The sequence below is a fragment of the Seriola aureovittata genome, chromosome 5, assembly GCF_021018895.1.
Source record: "Seriola aureovittata isolate HTS-2021-v1 ecotype China chromosome 5, ASM2101889v1, whole genome shotgun sequence".
Classification (NCBI taxonomy): domain Eukaryota; kingdom Metazoa; phylum Chordata; class Actinopteri; order Carangiformes; family Carangidae; genus Seriola; species Seriola aureovittata.
The window spans coordinates 21,961,810-21,984,907 of NC_079368.1; the positions used below are offsets into that span (position 1 = coordinate 21,961,810).

Below are 23,098 nucleotides of genomic sequence, written 5' to 3' on the forward strand. Positions count from 1 at the left end.
TTTGTCTTTGAGGCACATTTTGATTGGTCAATTAGGATCCCTGTTGTGAGCATGGTTTATTCTCAGAGGTGACTAATAGATTCTGCCAGTCTAACAGCATTATTTTGAGCTCTGCATCCATTGTGTGGCTGCTATTTTGGCTTTAGTGGGTTTTTTTATGCTTCGTGTGTATGTGTGTGTGCGTGTGTGTGTGTGCGCTCAGCTGGACGTGTCTAGAGAATAATTTCAAATCCAATATTAATTGACTTACAAGGGAAAAAAAAAACACTACTTGTTGAAATCATGAATATTTACATCTCTTAAATGTCATTCAGTTATATCTGTGTATGTTTCTCATTTGTTATGTAGTGTTTTTTTAACCACCACAAACAGTGTGAGGACAGCGCAGTGCTCTGTCACTTACTGAAAACAGTTGTACAGACACTCTGATAGGGAGGAGTCGCTTCAGTCACTTTGCCATTTGAGGGTGAGGGAGTCAAACCCTTGCACAGTCTCCGCTGAAACCAGAGAGAGCTGACCTTAAGAGTATTTAAACATAAGGCTTACTCAACACCGAAAGCCAGAGGGGGGGCTCGATTGTTTGCTGTTGTTACACGGCCTGCTTTAGTGTTGCTAAAAGCTCGGATACTTGTTCAGTCTGTGGAGGGTGAGACGCTGACGTTTCTCTGATTTCTGTCATCCTCTGGAGCTGGATTTAAGAAGATAGCTTGCCGCATAAATCCACCAAAGAAGGAGTGAAAATGACCAAGTGGCAAAGTCTTTTATGTCATAGACGGCAAACACTAATGTGACAGAGGTCCAGTTAGAAATAGTGATAAGAATAAATTGATAAATTGGTAAGTTAGAAAGGCCACTTGAAACTTAATGGGTAAGCGCTCCGATGTTCCACATCGAAGTCTGTGTCCGTGTCTTGCGTTTGACACCACATTCGGTGTCGGAAAAAGTTGCATGTAGCCTTTTATGACCCCAGGGGGAGCTGCACCTGATAAGATAATCCAATTTTAGTCCCACAGTGGATAAAAATTTGCAGTATTACAGCAGCAAAGTGGACAGTATGAGGAAAGGAAAACTGCGAAATCTCTCTCTCTCTCTCTTGTAATAATATAATATGTACAATTAGATTTTCAAATATAACAAAAAATAGCAGCAGATGAGGGATGAAGTTTGATGAATTGCCTCGAGTGATGTCACTGGAGGTAATGTTGATCTGAAGACTACAGGTAGGAATCTGTGTTGAAGTTATGTAGACAGTTAACAGTGACAGTTAACACCAAACCTAATCATGTCAGTAGTCACATGATGTGAAGGTCCTTACTGTTGATGATAAAGTAGTTGGCTCAATATTCGATATGTTACTGTTGGCTGTTGTTTGTCTTTGTCGTTGGTGGTTAGCGGGTGCTAATGACACAAAATCCATTCATCAGTCTAATTTATCATCAACAGTTGTTATTATTACATTAGCTGTTGAGCTAACGCCGCCACATTCTCATCAATGTTGTTAACATCAGTGTTGATTAATGTGCATTGTCACGTCTCTATATAAATAAATAGCAGCTGAACTTAAATAAACTATGAAGGGAGAATGAATATTGATGAAACATGAAGTAGAGAGGCGATTTTTGTTTCAAGGCAGGGATTGTGCTGTGAGACGTTTCACTGCTGCCCTGGGACGTAAGTGATAGCAAGGAGACCGAAGGATGATGATCACTCATCTCTACCAAGGTAAATCAGCCAAAAAAAGTGAAAAGTGTTGATGTAGCTGCAGTTCGGCATGAATTCAGACAGATTGTCTGTGTGTGCTTGTAATGGCCGTCAGAAGCAATCTGAGGGATTACCAGAGTTACTTGCTTCTTGACAACCTGACTTAGTGCTGCAATGCAGACCCATGGCGGAGGGGAGAAAATAGAATGAGTGAGAGGATTTATGGAAATGTCTGTGTGTGTGTGTGTGTGTGTGTATGTGTGTGTGTGTGTGTGTGTGTGTGTGTGTGTGTGTGTGTGTGTGAGTGAGAGGAGCCTTTGAAGATGTTGTTGAGAGCGACATACTCTTTGCAGTCGTACTCGCCGTTGTTGTCATTCTTAAGCGACCCCCCTCCTGCCCGTGGAGGCTGACTGATCTTAGCACTGTATGTGTGTGTATGTGTGTTAGTTTTGGGTTCTAGGAGACAGTGCCTCCCTGCTGCGAAGCACAGAGTCAGAGGCAGCAGGTGCAGCTGACGCAGATAGGCTTTTTAGCAGGCAGGGCCAGTTGGGGGACAGAAAGGGAGAGAATGAGTGAGAGACGATAGAGGGGGAAAAAAGCCACAGGAGCTCAAACAAACACAAGATCAGACCTCTGAGCAGCACCGGACAAATGAATTTATCGCCCCTATTCTAGTCCTTGTGCACAGTATGTGAGAAGGAAGGGAACAGGACCTGAACTGCACCAGACATTGCCTTAGCTTCAGCAGTGAACGTGAGTAATGAGTGTTTTTAAGTGTGTGTTTAAAACTGTGCTAAGATTGTGTGGAAATTGAGCACAGCAGAATCTGTGTGAGGTAGTTTGAGGTTGAGCCAAATCTCTGGTAAAGTTTGAAAAACATGCATAGGGACGTCATAAGCGTTTAAAAAGACCAGAGTATTGTGCTGCAGTCATAGTTTAGAAAACAAAATCTCCAACTCATTTGTGTTTCTTGCTTTACCTCCCATTGACCAGTTCACTAGAAAGACTTGTTAATATGTATGCAGTGGTCTGTGTGCGTGATTTTTCCTCTCCATGCTTCTTGTAGCATTACCAGTGAGTGTTGAGGAACTGCTGACGAGACGTGGACTCTTTAGTCTGCTTTGTATTTTGTCAGCGATGAGTCTGCAGTGACTCTGGTCCGCGCTCTTCATTGTGTCGACGACAGCCTCTGTCTCTGCCTCTGCCTCCCGAAACCAAGTCACATAAAGGCGTCCTGTGTTCAGCACGTCTTTTTGAAAGGGACAATTGTGGCAGAGAGAGAAAGGGAGAGAAAGTGACGGATGGCTCACAGCCAGTTACCGGTGTGGAGATAGTGTGTGTTCTTCTGTGATGGGCCCCCGTGTTACCAAGAAAAAAAATGGTCCAAACTGGCCGAGCTCATTTCATCATATTGAAATTCTTTGCATTAACAAGCATCGTAGATGATTGTGTAACCAAGACCTCGTCGCACTGTTGCTTCCCCTCTGAACATGTGCGTCAGTATTTAGCTGCCAAAATGTGCACATTATATTGATCCGTCTCCAGCTTGTATTGTGTTGTGACCGGAGTCACGGAGGGAAGGCGAGTGCTCTGAATGCCCTTGATCCGTCTGCATGCTTTTCTCCGGCTGTAAAGCACATCCACGCACAGGTTCACCTCCTCTCCTCCTCATCTCCCCCTCTCTAGTTATCCTCCTCTGCAGTCATTGGCTGCCCTCCTCTCAATCCGTCCGTCCTCTCCGCACGCAGACAGCCAGTCAAACAAGCACCTCGGCCTCTCCGACATTTGTCATTGGCTGGCGTGTGCTGTGAATGCGGATGCTTTCCTTTAAGGGGCAGTCTAGACTCAGCTGGTAACGCTGTCTCTCTCTCTCTCTCTCTCTCTCTCTCTCTCTCTCTCTCTCTCTCTCTCTCTCGCTCTCTCTCTCGCACTGTGTGTGTTGCTCTCTCTCGTTAGCTCGCTCACTCTCTCCTTCTCCCTCCTGCAACACCACCACAACCTGCTGATTTCTCACTAAGCCTCTGCTGCTCATTCCCTCCTTCCCTTCCACTCCTCCTCTCCTCCTGTCATCAACTGTTCTCTCGCACTCGCTCCTCATAATTTCATTTCCCGTCAATCACATGCTCACCCCCATTTTCTTCTCGGTCCGTTTTTTCTTTTTTCTTTTTTCTTTTTGTTCTTTTTCAACCTATCATTTCTCTCTGTCAGTGCTTTTCCCCAATACTGTCATTTTGCCGTAGACATTCACTAATTTCCACCACTTTCCCACCTTCTACTGATGTGAGGAGACATGAAGGTGAGTGGAGTTGATTTCCAGGCTTTAAGGCTCCTGTGTCTTTCTCTTTTCTTCTTTCTTTTTTTTTTTTGTCTTAAGCAGATCTCTCTCTCTTTTAACTTAGTAAGCCGTCTGGTAGATGAGAGTGAGAATCCTGTGTCCTTGGAGGCACGGACTGCAGTTGCGTATGCTTCAGGTGTGACAATTAGCCGGCGCTGGTTAAGATGCTGCTGTGAGTCATTATCTGACGTTGCATGTATGTTCTCCTAGTTCTGCTCCTTTCAGCATGTGCCTAGAGAAGACGCTGATGAGAGGGGGGGGGGGTTTGAATCATTGCGTGGATAGTGCAGCCGCGTGTCAATGCAGACTGTAGCTCGTGACACAGTGTTTTGCACCAGCTGTGGCTGTGGTGCATTGGCATCTCAGGCTCAGATTAATGAGCATTGTACAGCGATCACAACAGCAAGCAGTTAGAGGAGTGATCGCAGTAGGTAGTTTGCACACAGGTCATGGCACAAGACACATGCTTCCAGAGGTTGATGCTGTAACAGATAAACCGCTCTGCTCAGCTTGTGATGTAGCTGGATAGTTGAAATTTCAGTTAAGTGGATGTTCTTCACATCTATTGAACAGTTTTCAAACCTTGAACTTGTCCTCTAGACGTCATGATTGAACACTCTGGCATATTAAACATGAAGACCTAATTTAGTCTTGTTTTCCCCATGATGTGTTCTTTTTGTGTCATTGCCCTCATTATGTGTTACTGTTTGCCACCTGGCACACACAGGAAGAAAATGTGTCTGCCAGTAATAATCCTCCAGAGCATGTTGCCACACAGACTGTGTCGCTTTTAAGTGTTTTTATTCAGGGTTTCAGCTCTTTTAGATGGGAGAGCAGTTTATTCCAAGCTGGGCATGAGAAGGTAGATTATACAAGACTATACTAAACAGTACTTTTCTACTTTAGCGGACAAAAAAACACTTTACAATTTGGTTTTCTCTCTCTCTCTCTCTCTCTCTCTCTCTCTCTCTCTCTCTCTCTCTCTCTCTGCCATGGAAGCTCCTGGCTTGCCAGTTGGGAGCACTATGGGGGTCAGTCTCTTGCTCAAGGACACTTCTTTATGTGGACAGGAAGAGACAGGGATTGAACGGCCAGTGATTAGCAGACAACCCACTCTACTTCCTGAGTCATAGCCGCCCCCCCGAAACTGAAGTTTGCATCTTATAAACACCAAAGATTCAGCAAAATTAGTTAACACTTATATTCAACACTTCTTCTTATGTTCATCTTGTGCAGATGTATTGATATTCCTTCATGGATGATTGATTTTCACAACAGCAAGACAATATCATAATAAAATGTTAATTAAAACTGTTATAAACGATTTGAACTTACTCAGGCAGTATAAACAAAAGTATGTTCAGTATGTCCCAAGTGCATGGATCATAGCTAATATATTGCTAGATATACATCTTACATAAAGTCCTGATGCATATCCCCTGGTGTCATCAAGTACATCAAGGTGTGGAGTAACAGCAGTCACATCGGTCAGCTCCCGAGTTCCTGGTGGTCCCAGGTTCAGCACCTTGGACAGCGCTTTGAGCAGAACGTTAGAAATGATCCACCTGAGCAGAACAGTGAAGCAGGTTGTTACATCCTGTAAACCGATCGGTCGACAGTATGTAAACAAACGTTCATCGTAGCTTAACATTATGTTAGCGTGGTTAGCTTTTGAATTCACACAGGCGTTGTTGTGACCCAGAAACCTCCAGACGGATAAAGTCACATTAACATCTTATACAAGCCTGAAATGAACTCATTAACAGTATATTAATTCCACCATGGTCTTTTAAACCAATTTTATTTTGTTTTGTACTTGACATGATAATTAACTGGGAAATTAATATTGTTGGGTTGCAAAGGCAGTTGAAATGTAATATTTGCAGGTCTCAATGATTACTATACATTAACTTATCAAGACATACTGTGTCCTGCTCCCTGTTAGAGCATGTTCACCATCATCATCCTCATCATTGCTCTGCACATCGTCTCAAACATCTCGACTAAATTTAATACCTTGTTTCGTCTCTGGTCAAATAACCATTGCTGCCAGTTTTCAAATTAAATTCAGGGCATCACTGTCTCATCTGCTGTTTATTTACCTGCGTCCGAGTGGCCAGCAAGACGGCAACATAATCAGTGCAGTGCATTCTTACCCATGCAGCACAGAGCAATTACGACCACTGCCGGTGAATCTGCATTATGGTACTGCAGCCTCTGCTTCTTTTCTTATTTGCAGCCCTGACTCTATTCCGTGCCTTTAATGCTGAGTAGTTGTTACCAAATTATATTTTTGAGTGTAATATTTCTAAATTGAAAATGGATCTCGGAGATAGTTTACTCTTGACATGTTAAATATCATTGATTTTTGTGGAGTTCCTCTAAGTAAACTATTCTCTTTGTGGAGACATAAAAGCGTGAAGGATAACCTTCAGAAAGGTTGCGTAACATTTTATGCAACTTATTTTGAAAGTGAGTTTTACGATATTAATTTATAAAGATTCAGTGTTTTTCTTCCAAAGGAGGGAAGTCTTTTCATTTTCAAGGTCCTAATGAATCATTCATCGGAGCAGTGTAAACAGTCACAAGTCACACAACTTGACTGCGGAGCCTGAGATGGTGAGGATTCGTCTAACACACTGAAGGTCATATTGCCACTCTGTTAGCAAGAAAGCCATTTCATATGAGCTCAGGTTAGCTTGCGTCACACACATGAATCTTATAACTGAGTCTCTGGCAGATAGTGTACTCTGAATGATGGCTGTTTGTACAAATCAATGTATAAAGAAAGGCATGGCAGGTGTGTTCACTTACTAGTCAAGGACATAAGGTCACATACTTTTTCTGTGAAAGTGATTTTGATGATCAAACTGAGCAACAGACATTTTGATGTTTTTAAAGCAGATGCTGAGAGCAGTGGACAGATGTGGTGTACTTGACCACAGCTTTTAGGAGACATTTCTCACTGAGAAATTTCACACCTTGGATATTAACACAGACTGTGTGTGTTTTATATTTGGCAGTCTGGGGGTATTGTCCACAGGTTGGTGGTCTGCGGATGACAGTGATGTCCAAGAAAAAGCTAAAGCGTGAAAGGGCAGAAGTTTGTGCCCCGTCGTTACAAGGTCCTGCACTAGCTGGAGCCTCTTTCTGTAGTTTGCATATTTTCCTTGAATTTGCATGGGATTCTTGCAGGTGCTCTGGTTTTTCTCCCAATCACAAAATACAGTGCATGCATGTAAAATACTCCTGCCTGCCAACCTGCTCGAGGGCGCACCAGGAGGCACTGGAGTTGCTCTCCTGTGCACTGCGCTGTGGCTGCTGCTAAGTAGTTAAGATGGGTCCAACACAGAGACTAAAATTCCCTGCAGTCATTAAATTAACTGTAACTTAATATCATCTGGAGTTTGTAGCCTTTAGCCGTCTAGATTCTTTCAGACATTTAAGCTACAGTAGAATCATATTAAAAATCCTTATTAAACTCTGTATTTCTGGGAACAGAGAGAGCTACTGTAGAGATGACAAGTGTTTTTCCCTGCTCTACACTCCCATTCTAGTTTTTCTTTAAATAAAATCCTCAGAGTTGCTCCTCATAAAAACGTGGGACTCTTCTGGTTAATGTAAAGAATCATGTAGGTTTATATTTTGGAGCATCAGCTTGAATTATTTCACATTTGTTCCTTAAAAATCAGGCGACTGGTTCTAAACATTACAGTATTCATGATCCTTGGCCACCGTTGCTATGGAGAGAAGCTAGTCACAGGAAGTGAATCAGAGCTTTAGTGAATTCAAAACGTTTTGTTGTGAAATTTCTAAACCAAATATGGTGCCATAGTTGCTGAATTAATCCAATATTGACCCAGAATTTAAAGGTAAATTGATTTAAGACACAGATTTCATTGTCACCTTTCTCTAAACTTTAATCTTCAGCTTTCACAAGCTGTTAGCAGCACACGTCTGAGAGTTTTAAGTTCTGTGATTAGATCTTTCTTTCTGAAATGCACCTCTCACCCCAAAGCCTTTATGTACACAAGCTTGTACCTTCAACTTTTCTATCAAAGAACTGGATATTTTCTCATGAAGTTGTGTAGCAATATAGGTAATCTTTTATACTGATCAGTGTTTCCTCTAGGATTTTTTTCAGCAGTGGGGACATGCTATCCGGGGGGGGGGGGGGGGGTAGAGTGGCAAAGTTTGCACCCAGGCTCATCTCTCTCCCCTGCACCTTCACCCAGCTCTCTCGCTGCTGTGCTCTGCTCTCCTCCACTTTGTTTAACAACTCCTCCGTGTCTAATGTTACTTGTCTAATAAGATTACATAAAAGTGTGAGTAACGTAACGCTAACAGCGTTATATAATTTACACTCACATCACATCTGATTACAAGTGTGAACATTAAAATACTATTTTTTACCTAACCATCATCATTTACGAGTCAGTAAAAGGCTTATGATGCTACCTGACTAGCGTCTTCTTCATCTGTTGTCTTTCTCTTCTTAGAGAAGTATCTGAACAAGCTCATCTGAAAATGCAGTCAGCAGTTAATACATAATGACGTGTAGATATTAGCTCATCATCACACAGGCTGTGCTGTGAAGGTGGAGAGATGTGGCGGTGGTGCATTTGCGACAATAAAAAAAAAAAAAAAAAAAAAATTAAAGAAATTTGAAGGCGTGGCGGCTATGATTTAGCAGTGGCGGGCCGCCAGAAGAGGTAACACTGCTGATACTTAAACTGGGAGGGAGGGATGGATGGGAGTTGCATTTCCAGAACCAGGAGTAGCTGAAATGGCTCCTCCCATTTCAAGACGCCATTGAACTTACGGATTCCACAGACGATCAGGGTGAAGGTTGACATGTGAACTACATATGTCTTTCTGAGTGACATCTCGGCCCTCAGGTGGCCATTCTGGACTTCACTGCACTCGCAGACTACATCCTGTAACCCTGACAATGCTATTGAAGCTGTGGGACATTGTCTTTTTTTTTTTTTTTTAACATTCCCCTCAGAGTAGTTCACTCCTTTTAACATTTTTATTGGACTGTTTGAATCTCCTCTGCAGCACAGCAGTCAACAAGAGGAGAACACAGGTTACCACTGGACTAATGCAATGTACAAGTTTCAGCCCTGGAGAAAATAGTTTTTATGTGCACGACTGCGAGCGGCGGTATGTGAACCAGTGTTCATGTGTTACAGTAGGACGAGGTCTTAACCACGTGTCAGCTGCAGCTGTCATGGTGAGTTTCCCTGTTTAGAAAATTGTAGACCTGATTAAAATGGCCTGGTACTCGTGCGCACGCCCACACTCAAGTCACTCATGCTCATCTTTCCTCTCCTCCTTCCCACACTTACACACACACACACACACACACACACACACACACACACACTCTTGAAGGATGTACTGTCTGTGCTCTCTCCGGTGACGTGTTTTGACCGTTGCACAGACCGTTTCCTCTGTGGAGTCTCTGGTTGTGCTTGGTGGACGGCCATGTTTGACTGTGTGGTCCTCTCGTGGCAGTGGTGCTCCACTGATCAAACATTTACACAGCATCTTGTTAGTCCCTCAAACTCTGCTACTGCCAGGACATTGACTGTAAAACATATTATTTATTCAGCACTTGAGTGGTGAAGAAGTTGTCAAACAAAGAATGCTGAATTATATTCTTAACTTGTTCAATAAAGTCTCTTAAGGATCTCCAAAGCTTTTAGTCTGGATTTTAATGCAGTTTTAATAAAGCAGTACTTGTGTGTGTCTTCCTGATAAACCAATATAGTTGTTTACATGACATGAAGCACTTCAGGAAACTTACAATAACATCCTCCCTATGATTGTATTGTTATGTCTATTCGTGAATTATTAACTTGGTTAACCTTTTAGTAGTAATTATCTCGATGGACACAATTCATGACTTTAGTTTATCGACTTTTCATCCAAAGTCTCAACTCTCTGTGTCCGGGACTCTGAATCTTTAAGCCCAGAAGGCACTGATCCTTCGCTCTGATCCTGCGTGCTGATCTCTCTCTGGAGGGAAGCAGGTGAAAAGAGAATTTCTCCTCACGGATCAGTGACAAATCAAACATTATCAAATACTCAGCAGCCTCTGAGCTCACTTCACGTCTATATAAAAAAGAATCTGGCCTGCGATCTTTTGAGTTACTGTGAGGAAGATAAACATGTCAGATTTCCTCTTTGATTTTTAACCATTAACAAAGTAGTAATTCCAAGTGTCACTTAAGGTACTAGATCCTGATTCAGGGAGGTCTTCCACGGACCTGATCAAGAGACAAATCATCATCATCCTGTGTTGTGGTTCAACAAAGGATAAAGGGATAGCAGTGTGTGACCTCAACTGTTCCAGATGGAGCTCTTGGTCACGAGGAGGGAGCCATAACTGGCCGCAGGCTATTTAGAAAAGGAGCTGCCTGCCCCCACACGATGAGGAGCACACAGTCGGTTCATGCCGAGAGAATGTACTAGTCTGGCCTCCAAGCTGTTTACGTTTAATGCTCCCCATTAACAATTGGCTCAACCAAAGAAGGAAATGTGCTGCCATTTACCCGTATGACATGACTTTGATTATGTGGCATAGGCAAAAGAAAAAGAGGAGAAAGAACCCAGAGTAAGTCATTTGTGGTGTGGAGGTTTCTCGGGGACCACCAGAGGCTTCAGTGCTGGTGGCCTCATCATCTGTTTCTAAAGCACGATGTCTGTGTTGTGATGTAAATTTACTCTGTGGAACTTCACAGGGACAAGAGAAGCTGCTTGACTGTTGTTCTAATAGATGAACTCAACAAGTACATCGCTAGAACCTCATACTCTTATTACAGGAGAGGATCACCTGACAGATGTTATTCTAGCTGGGCTGCAACTAATGATTATTTAATGATTATATATATTATTGATTAATCTGATTATTTTTTTATTAATCTAGAAAAAGGTTTTTAAAAAAATGCCTAGTAATATCTTTTGTCCAGTTTACAGTGATAAAAACATAGAAGCAGATCTCCACATTTTCGGTGGTGAAACAAGGGAATGTTTGGTATGTTTGATTGTAGATCTGTTCTAACTCGAAGACAGCAGCGTAAAATGGTTTTTGTTGTTGTAGCATGGAGAGCAGATATGAGATGAGATTTGTTCGAGTACCGTAGTCTGTGCACACAGTGTAGATATCAACATCACTTTCACATTCACAGGAAAATCCTGCTTCTTATCAGAGTGAATGTAATAGACTTAAAAGCTGTAATTTGCATCTGAAATAATTCTCTTGCCATCCCTTTATTTTTTAGGTTAATTAGTTAATGTCACAGCGCTTAAGGTTGATGTCCACAAGCACTAGACTTGCTTATTTACATAGAAATGTCCCCTCAAGCTCTAAAAAGATCTAACTGATTAAAGCTTGAAACTAATTGGTCAGCAAAATGTTTCACAAAAAAATGAAATGGAGCAACTAAAATTTGTCAGTAAGTTACACATATAAAAACATGGTTTACTTTCCTATTTGAATATGCATTTTAACACTGGGAACTTGAACATCCACAGTATCTCTTTGAACATCACTCCCGAGTCGTGTTTTCTCTACTGTACGATCAGTTTACTGACCTGAGCCCTAGAAGTGCAGTTTTGTGTTTTGTGTTCTCACATGCAGCAGCAGGAACTGCTGATATTCTCACTGCATTGCAGTCTGGACTTAGAGTTTTTTTATATTTTGTGCTGCAGCAAAGCCTTTGATTTTGTTTGAACTTGTACTCAAAAAGCTTGTTGCAAAACTGATGTGAACCTTTGACTGTCTCCCCCCATGTGAGCAACGTAACAGTCCCACTGAGGCTGAAAGCAAAGATTAGAAGTGTAACTGCAACGTAACCTGCCACCAGGCCGTCGGTTCAACTGTCTCTCAGTTAACATTCATATTTTAATAAGGTCGGCTCGATCAAACTGCTTCCAGACATTTCAGGGAGTGCCGCTACATTGTGATGTAAAACACTTAATATCCTTGGTAATGCCGTTTTATTATCAGTTTTAGCTTCACATGTGTTTGACATGATAGTGATGGAGAAGGTCTAGTAGTCTGATATTATAAGTTCCAGCCAAAGGCTATCTGGATGTGTGGCAAAGGCCAAACCTGTGAAATGAAAGCAGGTTTGGCAGAAACGTCAGCTGGCCTGTTGTGTGGGGATGAGGTGTTAACAGTCTACTCTAATGCTGGGAGCATTGCTCACATCTCAATCTCGATACTGTGTTCTTTTTTTAGTCGCAGTGCTGACAGCAAGCCCTCTGAACGGTCTGATTTGATTTCTTTGAAGTGCAGACTGTGATTTCCTATTGCGGCTATCTGAGATGTCCTCAGCTCCCCACCCCCCACTGGAGGGCTCTCCGTGTTTGCTCAAAAGCCAGTTCTGCATCGCCATCATCAATCCTGAATCTTTTTTTCTGTCTTTTTCTGTCTTTTGTTGTCTTCTCTCATCAGCTCTCCTCCTCCTCCTCCTCCTCCTCCTCCTCCTCCTCCTCCCTCTTAGTCCCTCCCCGCCTTTGTTTTAGGTTTTCTGGGGAAGTCACAGGGAGGTGTTGTCACATTGAAGCAGCTGTTGAAAAAGAGTAATCATGTCTTATGACACTAATCTGTTTCTGTGTCTCCGCTCTCTCGTTTCTCTGGCAGGTGAAGGAACGTGCAGACAGGCTGTCTCACACTAAGCTATGGAATGCTCCCTGCTCCCACCATCACTAGTCTCCAATCTTTGGACTGAGCTCCAAACGCTTAGTTAGCGGCTGTGCTTCTCCCCTCGAACTCTTTACAACCAGGGGACGAAGATAAGGAGCGGGCTTACCAAAGTCCTCCGCTAAAAACGCACAGAGCACTTCTTTTTCTTTTTTACTAGAATATTTAAGCTAGTTTTTTTTTTTTGTTTGTTTTTCTCCTCTTGGATTTTTTCTGGTGAAATCATATCAAGATGGATATGGATCAGTATCTGTGGATGGTGATCATTGGCTTCATCATTGCCTTCGTCCTGGCCTTTTCGGTGGGCGCCAATGATGTGGCCAATTCATTCGGCACAGCGGTCGGGTCTGGCGTGGTCACACTGAAGCAGGCCTGTATCCTGGCGTCCATCTTTGAGACACTGGGCTCAATGCTGCTGGGGGCCAAAGTGGGCGAGACGATTCGGAAGGGCATCATAGATGTCAGCCTGTACAACGACACGGTGCCCGTGCTCATGGCGGGGGAGGTCAGCGCCATGGTCGGTGAGTTGGACTAGTTTTTATTTCCACCGAGTTATGTCGGTTTTTCTAACGCCAGCAGCTCTTTTCAGACGTGCACCCGTTTACACTGCAATATAACATGTCCTTCACATGTGTGAATCACTTTTACATAAAAGTTACAAGGGCAATGTGTCCAAGTCAGACCTAGTGATGTGGCTTTTTCCATAAATGTCCTCTCATATCTGAAAGAAGCCGTAAGGAACATTAGAGTAAATGTCAACCTTGTCTAAATGGCAAATAGGCATCAGTGTTACAGATAAAGCAGGAAAACTTTCATGTTCCATGTCAGGAAAGACTTTACTTTTTGACAGCGTCACAGCTGAAGCACTGCTGCTTCCTGGCTCCATCATTTACAGAAACAACAATTAATTGACCAGTAGATCAGTCAATTAGCAGAGACATAATGATCAATATTTTTGGAAACAAATTCATAGTTTTAGTCTGTTTAGCTGTTTATCACTAGCCACAGGTTCTTAAATGTGAGGATTTGCTGCTTTTCTCTGTTTTATAGTTTTGTAAACTACAAATCTTTGGGTTTTGGGTCATCTCTATTTTTTGACATGTTATACACTAAGCAATCAAATAATTGAATAACTGACAGATGAATCTGCTAATAAAAGTAATTGTTAGTTTCAGCCTTGAAAACACAAAAAATAATTCTCTGTGATTACCACTGTACAGATAAATAAATATTGAAGTGCAGAGTGACATTTTCCTCCAGAGTAAAGTTGTGTTGATGCTGTTCATGCTGTTGGGGAAACGACATCCACGAGTTCATGTGTTGATGAGTGTCTCTCAATCGCTGACCCTTAACCTGTGATGGTGGAGCAGAGCCAGGATCTAGTTTCTTATCTAGCTTCAACCTCTTTTTAAATAAAGCATTTGCTGTCCAAAAAAAAGTAAGAAAATAGTGAAAAAAGTACCATCACAATTCCCTGTAGCCCAAAGTGACAACAGTCCAAAACCAAAACATATTAGATTTACAATGATATAAAGAGGGAAGCAGAAAGTCCTCAGATCTGAGAGGCTGGAACCAGCAAGTTAAAAATCTGTAATGCATATTACTGTATATATTTGAATGTATTTAATTTATGAGGCAGGCTCCACTGTTCCCTCTTCTGCACACATTTGAAAGTGAAAAAGTGTGTAAGTCCAGGCTCAGTGAGATGTTGTGTGCAGCTGTGATCAGAGTCCACTCTGCTGTCACACTGCCCTCGGTGTGTGTGTGTCCACAGGCCCTGTGGACAGAAGAGAGTCATCACTCACGTGATTATATTACTGTGCATGTTTGAACTTTGAACTTTTCCCAATCATCTGTAAAAAAGCTTCTGCATCCACCTGTTTTTCTTTTTGCTCACAAACAAGAACTAAACTGCTAAATAACATAACCCCAGCAGAATGTGTTTTTGTATTCCAGTCGGTAAAAGTTCATAATTGGTCATTTGAAGAACATCTGCTGTTGTTTTCCAAACCACTTTTTTTATGAGCAATGTAATAAAAATTTGTTTTGCAAAGATTCAAAGCAGCTTCCTAAGAAACAGTGTGAAAAATATGGAAATCTATTTGCAGATATAAGCACAAGCAGCGATTGTTGAGCATCACCAGTGGCTTTACACATCAGCTTTCGATTACCTCAGTAAATGAATGGTGCAGAACAAAAAACAATGGGGCTCCTGTTGAGACAATGCGCTGGGAAACGCTGATGAATAAGGTGATATTATGCACGGGGGGATTCCCGTGTCGCAGAGCGGCACAAGTGAATGTTGGGGAAACACTGAGCAGTTTCTCTTCGTCGTCTCAGACAGGAAACTTTTTTTTTTCCTCTGCCATATTGTTCAGACAGAATTTGAAGAATGTTTAACTTCATGATTTTAATTTGATAACGACAGGAAAATACTTCTATTGTGTCCTTTAGGTTTTTAATGTTTCACAGCAGTTCACAGAAACAACACAATACACTACAGCATACAGTGTATATTTGTCAGGGTCTAATTTAGGGCTACTTCATTCCAGCCTAACAATGAGACATTGGGGACTTATTATTTAAATAATGGACTCTGTTTCCAAAGCAAAACAAAAATACATTTCCAGTGGGATTTTTGTCTTGATAAATGAAGCCTTATTCTCTGTTGTTTGTCATTATTATAGTATCTCAAAATATATTTTGTCAGAAAGTCCCTCATGCTAAAAACTCTTAATGCTGATGTTTATATGATACTAGAGCTTTTTGAAAACTAGTCTGTGGTGTTGGAGCATCATGTGTCTGCAGTTTTCAGACTTCACAGGTTCATTTGTGCCAACTTTTTACAAACAATGCAAACTTGAGGTAATAATTTTTAGTTTCAAACATTACTCAGACTGTCAATTAAAATGTCTTGCTGTCATAACCCAGTTTGATTTTTCTTTATTTCTGTCTTCACTTTAATGAAGCAAACCACAAACAGCAACACGATGTCACGACTTTAAATAAATGAACACCAAAATGACAAACTGTTGCGTGTGGTATTGCTCTCTCTATTTTCCAGTTGAACTTGAACTTTGTTCCAGAAACAGTGGCCAATTAAATATGAAAAATGTCTGAGGTTTGTGTCTCTGTCTTGATCACAGGGTCAGCAGTCTGGCAGCTGATCGCCTCCTTCCTCAGGCTGCCCATCTCTGGGACCCACTGCATTGTTGGCGCCACCATCGGTTTCTCCATGGTGGCCATCGGCACCAAGGGCGTGCAGTGGATGCAGCTTGTCAAGATTGGTAAGTTGGAGTCCAGCGTTTGTGTCGTTACAATTCACATATTCTCTCTGCTAACGTACGTCCACTGCAAACATATACAGTGAAATGCTTTTACATAATATTACTCATACTTGCAGAACTGCCACTTTCCCATTGAATATAATACAAAATAAAAGCGCACTGGGATATATCCAGTGCAGCTCCGGTGGAGGTTTTTCGCTCTGTGAAACACAGACGGTAATCATCAGATTTTGTTGTCAGTGAGGATGACTCCCTTGGCCGTTTTACACAGAAACTAATTTATTTTAGAAGCGGCAGAGATACCAATTTCTCCCCCTTTAAGAGCCTCAGTAGACCAGCATGCAATGCAGCCACAAAACATCTTAAAGTACCTGTTAAGTGAAAGATTGAGCTATGACTTCTTCTCAGCCAGAGAAAATGACTCCCACCATTGCAACTACAACCTCAGCCGAATCTGAATCATTTCCAGAGGATTTGAAAGTTTGAAAGTCATAGTGGGAAATGTAGGAAAGGACTAATTGAGGTGATTCAAGTACAGAAGCTGTAAAAAATCATGATGTCTGATAATACTGTATCAGTGTGTGATTTCTTTTTTTTTTTCCTGTTTGTGATGAAATTTTCTCCTCCCTCTGCAGTGTCATCATGGTTCATCTCCCCCTTGCTGTCTGGACTCATGTCTGGACTCCTCTTCATTCTCATCAGACACTTCATCCTCAGCAAGGTGGGCTCACATCACCTCTCTGAGACAAGCTTCTTGTTTGTATTTTATGTATTTCTGGTTTAACCCCAGAAATCTGGGTGTTGTAATACAAATTCTCCACATATTGACTGAGTTGTTTGTCAAAAAGGTCAAATACCAGAGCTAAGACTGTACACGTGTACACAAAAAATTGTCCAAAGAACTTTAGCACAGATAAAATCTTTTGGATTTGGCAACACCCACAGACCTGCTGTTACGTAACAGGCTATCGCTGACAGACGAGCAGAAGTGTTGTGGCTCATCCTAAGGTCACAACAGCAGGATTATGTATGAATGACTCACAGGGATGATTTGTCATTTGGGCTGGAGTTACTGTAAAGCTGGGTCAGATTCAGGATGAGTTCATCTCTGTCTCTGGCTGTTTGCCTCATCTTGATCTTTCTATTATATCTGTGCTGTGCTGAGGTTTAGTTTAGTTTTTACATATGAGACTTTTTACCGTGGGAGGTCGGTCATATTGCATATCAAGCTGCTTGTAACAGTAAACCACACCTTGTGTAAGAATGAATTGTCGCATGTCTAGTTCTGTTTTCAACATGTCCACACCTATGAATTGACCTGAGCCAGAACAATGACCTCAATGCTTGTGCAGCACATGTTGATCACAACAGTGATCAATGTGCAGAAATATTTCACCTTTTGTATTTAACTGGAGTTCTGAAGTGAACATGTCACACTCGCACATGATTTTGTGGCTGCAGTGAGAAAGCTCTAACTTCAGATCATCTTGACCTATTCTGCATATTTCTAGTTTTAGAGCTCTGCACATAATGATGTGTAATCAGTGAGCCTTCATTGTCTTCTTCAGGGAGACTTTACGAGGCTGTAGATCTGCCAGTGATGGCAGGTTGGTCATCACATAAGAACCTGAAGAGGAGAGCAAGAAGGTTTAATAAACAGGCACATAAGGAAATTTAAATCTTGTGTGGGAGATATTTGTTTTATTTTTAATTATAAGAATGTATAATTATTTTATTTATTTTATTTATTTACATCAGTATCACAATATTAATAAAGTTTCCCAATATTGAATGAAGTAAAATAATAAAGCCTTTTATAATTTCCTGGAGCCCAAGTTCCTATCTTCAAAGTGCTTGTTTTGTGTGACCATCAGTCTCAAGCTCAAAGATATATATGAAAAAAAGAGCAAATCGTCACATTTGAGAAGCTTGAATTTAGAAAATGTTTGGAATTTTTGATAGAAAATGACTGAAACAATTAATAATCATTAAAAAAAAGTTAAGCTGCTTAAATTTCTGCTAATTGATTAATTGACTAATCTTATCATCTTCATCCTTACATGTATATGGAAATATAGCATATATATATATATATATATATATATATATATATATATATATATATATAAATATATATAGTATAAATCACGCATAAGATATTAATAATTGTTGGTCCTCCATCTGTGTGTTTTCTCTTCAGGATGACTCCGTCCCTAACGGCCTGCGAGCGCTGCCTCTCTTCTATGCCACCACCATCGGGATCAACACATTTTCCATCATGTACACTGGAGCCCCGTGTAAGTGACAGGCGGCATTTACTCATAACAGACATTCTCGCTGTTTATTTAGTCTGACACCAACGTATGATCAAATTATCATCTCAGTCGCATTGATTTGCGCCAGTGTCGTTTGATTACTCAAAATTCCTTCTGAAGGTGTGACAAGAGTATACATAGATTTTTTTTTAACATTTCAAAACTACTTGAAAGATGTCATGTTCTTATACCCGTGTGTGTGTGTTCATTAATTTCAGTGCTTGGGCTAGAGTTGCTACCGGTGTGGGCCATCTTTCTCATTACTTTAGCCGGGGCGCTGGTCTGCGCAGCGGTGGTGTGGTTCTTCGTGTGTCCTTGGATGAGGAGGAAAATAGCAAGTAGGTATCTGTGTGTGTGTGTGTATGTGTGTGTGTGTGTATATATGTGTGTGTGTGTGTGTGTGTGTGTGTGTGTGTGTGTGTGTGTGTGTCCAGTCTTTCTCACGCCATTTGAAAGCTTGAAAGCCCAGCGCTCTGACCCGAACCTAACAACTGAGTCTCAGCCTCTGCTTGCACACTCTGTGCTCTGACACCAAACATTGGATGCCAGCGGATGTGTTTTCTCATTGGCCTCTGCCAAAGCCACTAAAGCCACCAAGAAACCCTGTGAACTCTGTGTAGAACTCCACTTGCTTTGCTCAAACACTTAAGATTTTTGGGCGTAATCATAGCCTGCAGTGAAGAAAGCTTTCAGATCAAGGTTAGGAATTGTTTTCGTAATGGGAAAATCAGCCTGCAGCAAAGCAGACAACGCCATAATGACACATTAAATGAAACAGTGGAAAGGGCAGTAAGAGGAACATCTGAGAGAACAGTGGACATAAGCAAGGCAACCAGTCTTCTAATTCAACTTGACAAGAACTTCTGTTTAGTGCAACAATCCAAACACAAAGCTACAAACTCTTAAGCCCCAAGTCTTAGATGCCTGAGATGCTTTCCACTGACATGAAAATAAAAATCAAGGTTAAATTACAACAGTTTTGTTACTGGATTTACCTTAAACAACATAAAGAAGTGCTGTTACTGAAGCGATAACAATCCACGTTGAGGCTTAAAACAGAACGATTCTTTTCTCGAACTTTCGAGCGAGGCCGATTTGATCTGTTGCTTAAGGCGTCGTGACCGCTGAATGCCTGAGAGGATTATAGGTGATATTATCGGTCCTAATCTGGATATTACTGCATCCGTCAAAATGAAGCGAGTGAGTTTTATGTATGTGTTTGTGCTGAAGGCTGTTTTGAGGAGTAGGGGGGCATCAAGTCTATCAGCACTGGAATTAGTTAGGATCAGCTGATGGCTATACTTGTTGTTGGTGCATAGTTTTCTCTTCTTTTTTTTTTTCTGACCTGAAATGATTGATGGTGGTGCAGAGTAACAACATAGTTTCAGCAAAAATATGCATTAAAAATTTATGTTGATAAAAATATTATCTGTGTGATTCACTCATTGAGCTCCTGTCCTGATTCCATCAGTGGAAATCATCCAGATAACTTCTGTAAAATATTTTTATTTCTACTGTTTCATCATCCTGCTGTAAATGATCACTCAGACATATTAGAATATGGGCCTGACATGCAAATATAGATGTTGTAATTTCCTCATAGTTTGTCTACAAGGCCCTGTAAACACTGGTAACATTGTTAAGAGGATTAACAGGATTTACCTGGTGGTGATATTTTTTCCCTTCAGGAAGATCTCTTAACTGAACTTGTTTTCTCTCAGGTCGTCTAAAGAAGGAGCAGGCTCTGTCAAGGATCTCTGATGAGAGCCTGGACAAGATACCTGAGGAGGAGGAGGAGAGTCCCGTCTTTAAGGAGCTCCCGGGGGCCAAGGGAACAGATGAGGCCGTGTTGCCACTCACCGGGGGCAGCAGTGAACGGGGCACCCGAGACTCCAGCGGAGAGCTCACCAACCTGGCCAACGGAGGCACCGTCCTGCCAAACGGCCGGGTGTATGGTAAAACTGAAAATAAGAGCCACTGATTTGAGATGTTCCAGTAGATCTACTACATCTGTTCACTAGGGACAAAAACAGCGACTGTAAAGCTGTGGTCACTGTGTAATCTTTGTGGAGGAGGAGAGGAACTGCAGCTCTGTTGCTGCATTAATATTTTTCAGAGGTCACACAACTCTTCTGTTTACAGCCACCTTCAGCAGGGTGGTGTGTCGGGCTGTTTCTGGTTCCTTTTTATATGTCGTCAATCAATTAGTTTTGTGTCTTCACAAAAAAAAAAAAAAAAACAATGAATGCAAAACCTACAAAAAAGCATTAAACAGCAAGATATTTTAAAATTTTTACACTGAGGACAAAAAGCGTTGTCACCCATCAGGTGGAAAAAAGATTTAATCTCAGTTTGTCATAACTAAAGAAGATTCAGTCTCAAATTTAGAAATCTGACTTGCTTCCTTCGTAGGGAGTAACTTCTCTTTTATTAAAGATTCCTATTCAGTTTATGTTTATTTAGAGTAAGAGACTGTAAATGTAAATGTGCTGCTGTTGGATGCTGCCTGGCAACAGTTTTGCATCCACATCCTCTTCTCCATCTCGTCTCCTTCAGGTCGGACCCACTCAATGACCAACGGTTGCCTCAAGTCACCCATCTCTAATGGCAGCTTCAGCTTCGATGGCCACATGCGCAGCGATGGCCAGGTGTACCACACAGTACACAAGGACTCAGGTCTCTATAAAGACCTGCTTCACAAAATCCACCTGGGCCGCATGGATGACAACGAGCGCTCGGGCTCCAACGCCGGCCCGGCTGACAACAATTACCGCCTGCTGCGCCGCAACAACAGCTACACCTGCTACACAGCGGCGATATGCGGCATGCCCGTCCAGCCGCTCATACGCACAGAGTCTCGCGAGGACAGTGAAAAGCTGGTGGGCGAGGGAGGCGGCAGGAGCAACAGCGTGTCCTACTCCAAGAAGAGGGTACGCTACGATAGCTACTCGTCGTACTGTAACGCCGTGGCCGAGGCTGAAATTGAGGCGGAGGAGGGCGGGGTGGAGATGAAGCTGGCCACAGAGCTGGAGGGGGTGGAGGAAGAAGGGGCTCCAGCACCTGTGCCTCTGGACGACTTGGCCGAGGAGGATCATGAGGAGAAGGACAAGCCTGAGGTGTTCCAGCTTTTCCACTTCCTGCAGATCCTCACGGCCTGTTTCGGGTCCTTTGCCCACGGAGGCAACGATGTCAGGTGCTGCCTCCTGCTAATACCTGCTAATATATTCTTTTATTCCAGAAGTTTCTCTCCCTGTTAAATTATATGCAAGTAATTTTTCAGCAACAACAAATAGAGAAATTGAATTTACTTTGTTGCTCTGACATCATGTAGTCTCGGTGTAGCACAGGTACCAGAGGAGCTGGTGAGGTTATAATGTGTTTTCCCACCTCTGCAGTAATGCTATCGGGCCTCTGGTGGCGCTGTGGATGATCTACGACCAGGGCGGTGTGATGCAGGATGCTGCCACTCCCATTTGGCTGCTGTTCTACGGCGGCATAGGCATCTGCGCCGGCCTGTGGGTGTGGGGCCGTCGCGTCATCCAGACCATGGGGAAGGACCTGACTCCCATCACCCCCTCAAGGTGAGAAAGCCACCACGTGGGAGAGTGAGTGGAAGGGGGTGTGTGTGTGTGGATGTGGGTGTGGGTGTGGGTGAGGGTGTGTGTGAAAGAGAGAACGGAGGAGTATTTGTGGCAAAGGCGAACTCTCCCAACATATGCTGGGTTTCACTCGCTTCAAAGACTTTCAACATGCTGACACACACAAGTGCATCCAGGACCACAGCTTCCTGGGTAAGTACTGACGTGCGTGCACATAGCTGTATTAGAATGCGCGCACACACACACACACACACACCCAATGTTTTTAATAAGGCTGTTAAATGTTATTGAACAAGTAATTGCCATTCAACTCACACAGAGAATTTCCCACTAAGCTGAAAGTGAAGTGCAAAAACCTGAGGCAACACAATCACTTTCAGAGTGCGTGCTCTGTTGCCTCAATTGCTCTGTGTTCACAGGTACAGTAACTGACTATTCAAGGACATTTGTCTTGAGCAGCTCTGGTTAACCACTCTCTACTTCCCAAACAGAGCTGCTGCTGCTGCAGGCAACATACACTTTTACTCCACAAACAACCTGCAAGTACAAAGTTTCTGCATCCTCGTCTGCGTCAAATCGTATTCATATTTTCTCATCCAGCGACAGCACACTGAATTAGTATGATTCCATTAATTTAAAGGACAGATTTGTATATTTGAATGAGTTTTATTTGAGTTTAAGGACGTTAATGTGAAAGAATATTTTCTGTCCCTTTTTTAAAACAAGCAAATGCAATCAAATATGTTTTTCTTCTCCCAGAGATAAAGGCTATAAACAAGTTGATGAGAAATAATCTGAACAAAGTCATTATCATTTTTGGCAGTCCTCACACACTCCTGCAGGAACTTTAACTTTGCTGGAGATAATTCTCTGCAGCTTTGGAACACATTCAGAGATCTACCATAATAATTGTGTCTCTAGTGCCTCTTTGCATAGGCAATGAAATAGGAATGGTGCGCTCTCACTATTTTCCCTCTGCACTTTGACTTATTACATAATAATTATGAATAAATAAGATGTCCTTTGGACCACAACACATGAAGCCCTAGGGCTCACTTCGTCCTACAACCTAAGCAACGGACATCACGCATCCTTAACCACTTACTGCTGCTGCTCTGTCCTTGAGATTAATATCTCTTCTTTTA

General features: G+C 42.2%; 1 protein-coding gene across 5 annotated transcripts in view; it reads left to right on the forward strand.

The window, feature by feature from the left end:
* slc20a2 (solute carrier family 20 member 2) overlaps positions 1 to 23,098 on the forward strand; it is a 49,166-nt gene that overhangs the window by 14,003 nt on the left and 12,065 nt on the right. For 3 of the 5 annotated variants that reach the window (XR_008827798.1, XM_056375599.1, XM_056375600.1), the window contains exons 2-9: positions 12,693 to 13,273; positions 15,899 to 16,039; positions 16,675 to 16,760; positions 18,240 to 18,336; positions 18,573 to 18,692; positions 20,076 to 20,309; positions 20,911 to 21,547; positions 21,750 to 21,935. Coding sequence is in view for 4 of the 5 variants with exons in the window: in XM_056375599.1 (XP_056231574.1) it covers positions 12,985 to 13,273; positions 15,899 to 16,039; positions 16,675 to 16,760; positions 18,240 to 18,336; positions 18,573 to 18,692; positions 20,076 to 20,309; positions 20,911 to 21,547; positions 21,750 to 21,935 (1,790 nt within the window). In the remaining variant the exon portion in view is untranslated. Of the gene's footprint in view, positions 1 to 2,254; positions 2,455 to 3,669; positions 3,998 to 12,692; positions 13,274 to 15,898; positions 16,040 to 16,674; positions 16,761 to 18,239; positions 18,337 to 18,572; positions 18,693 to 20,075; positions 20,310 to 20,910; positions 21,548 to 21,749; positions 21,936 to 23,098 lie in introns of those variants that run through there. The other 2 variants (XM_056375601.1, XM_056375602.1) reach the window with 2 other exon arrangements.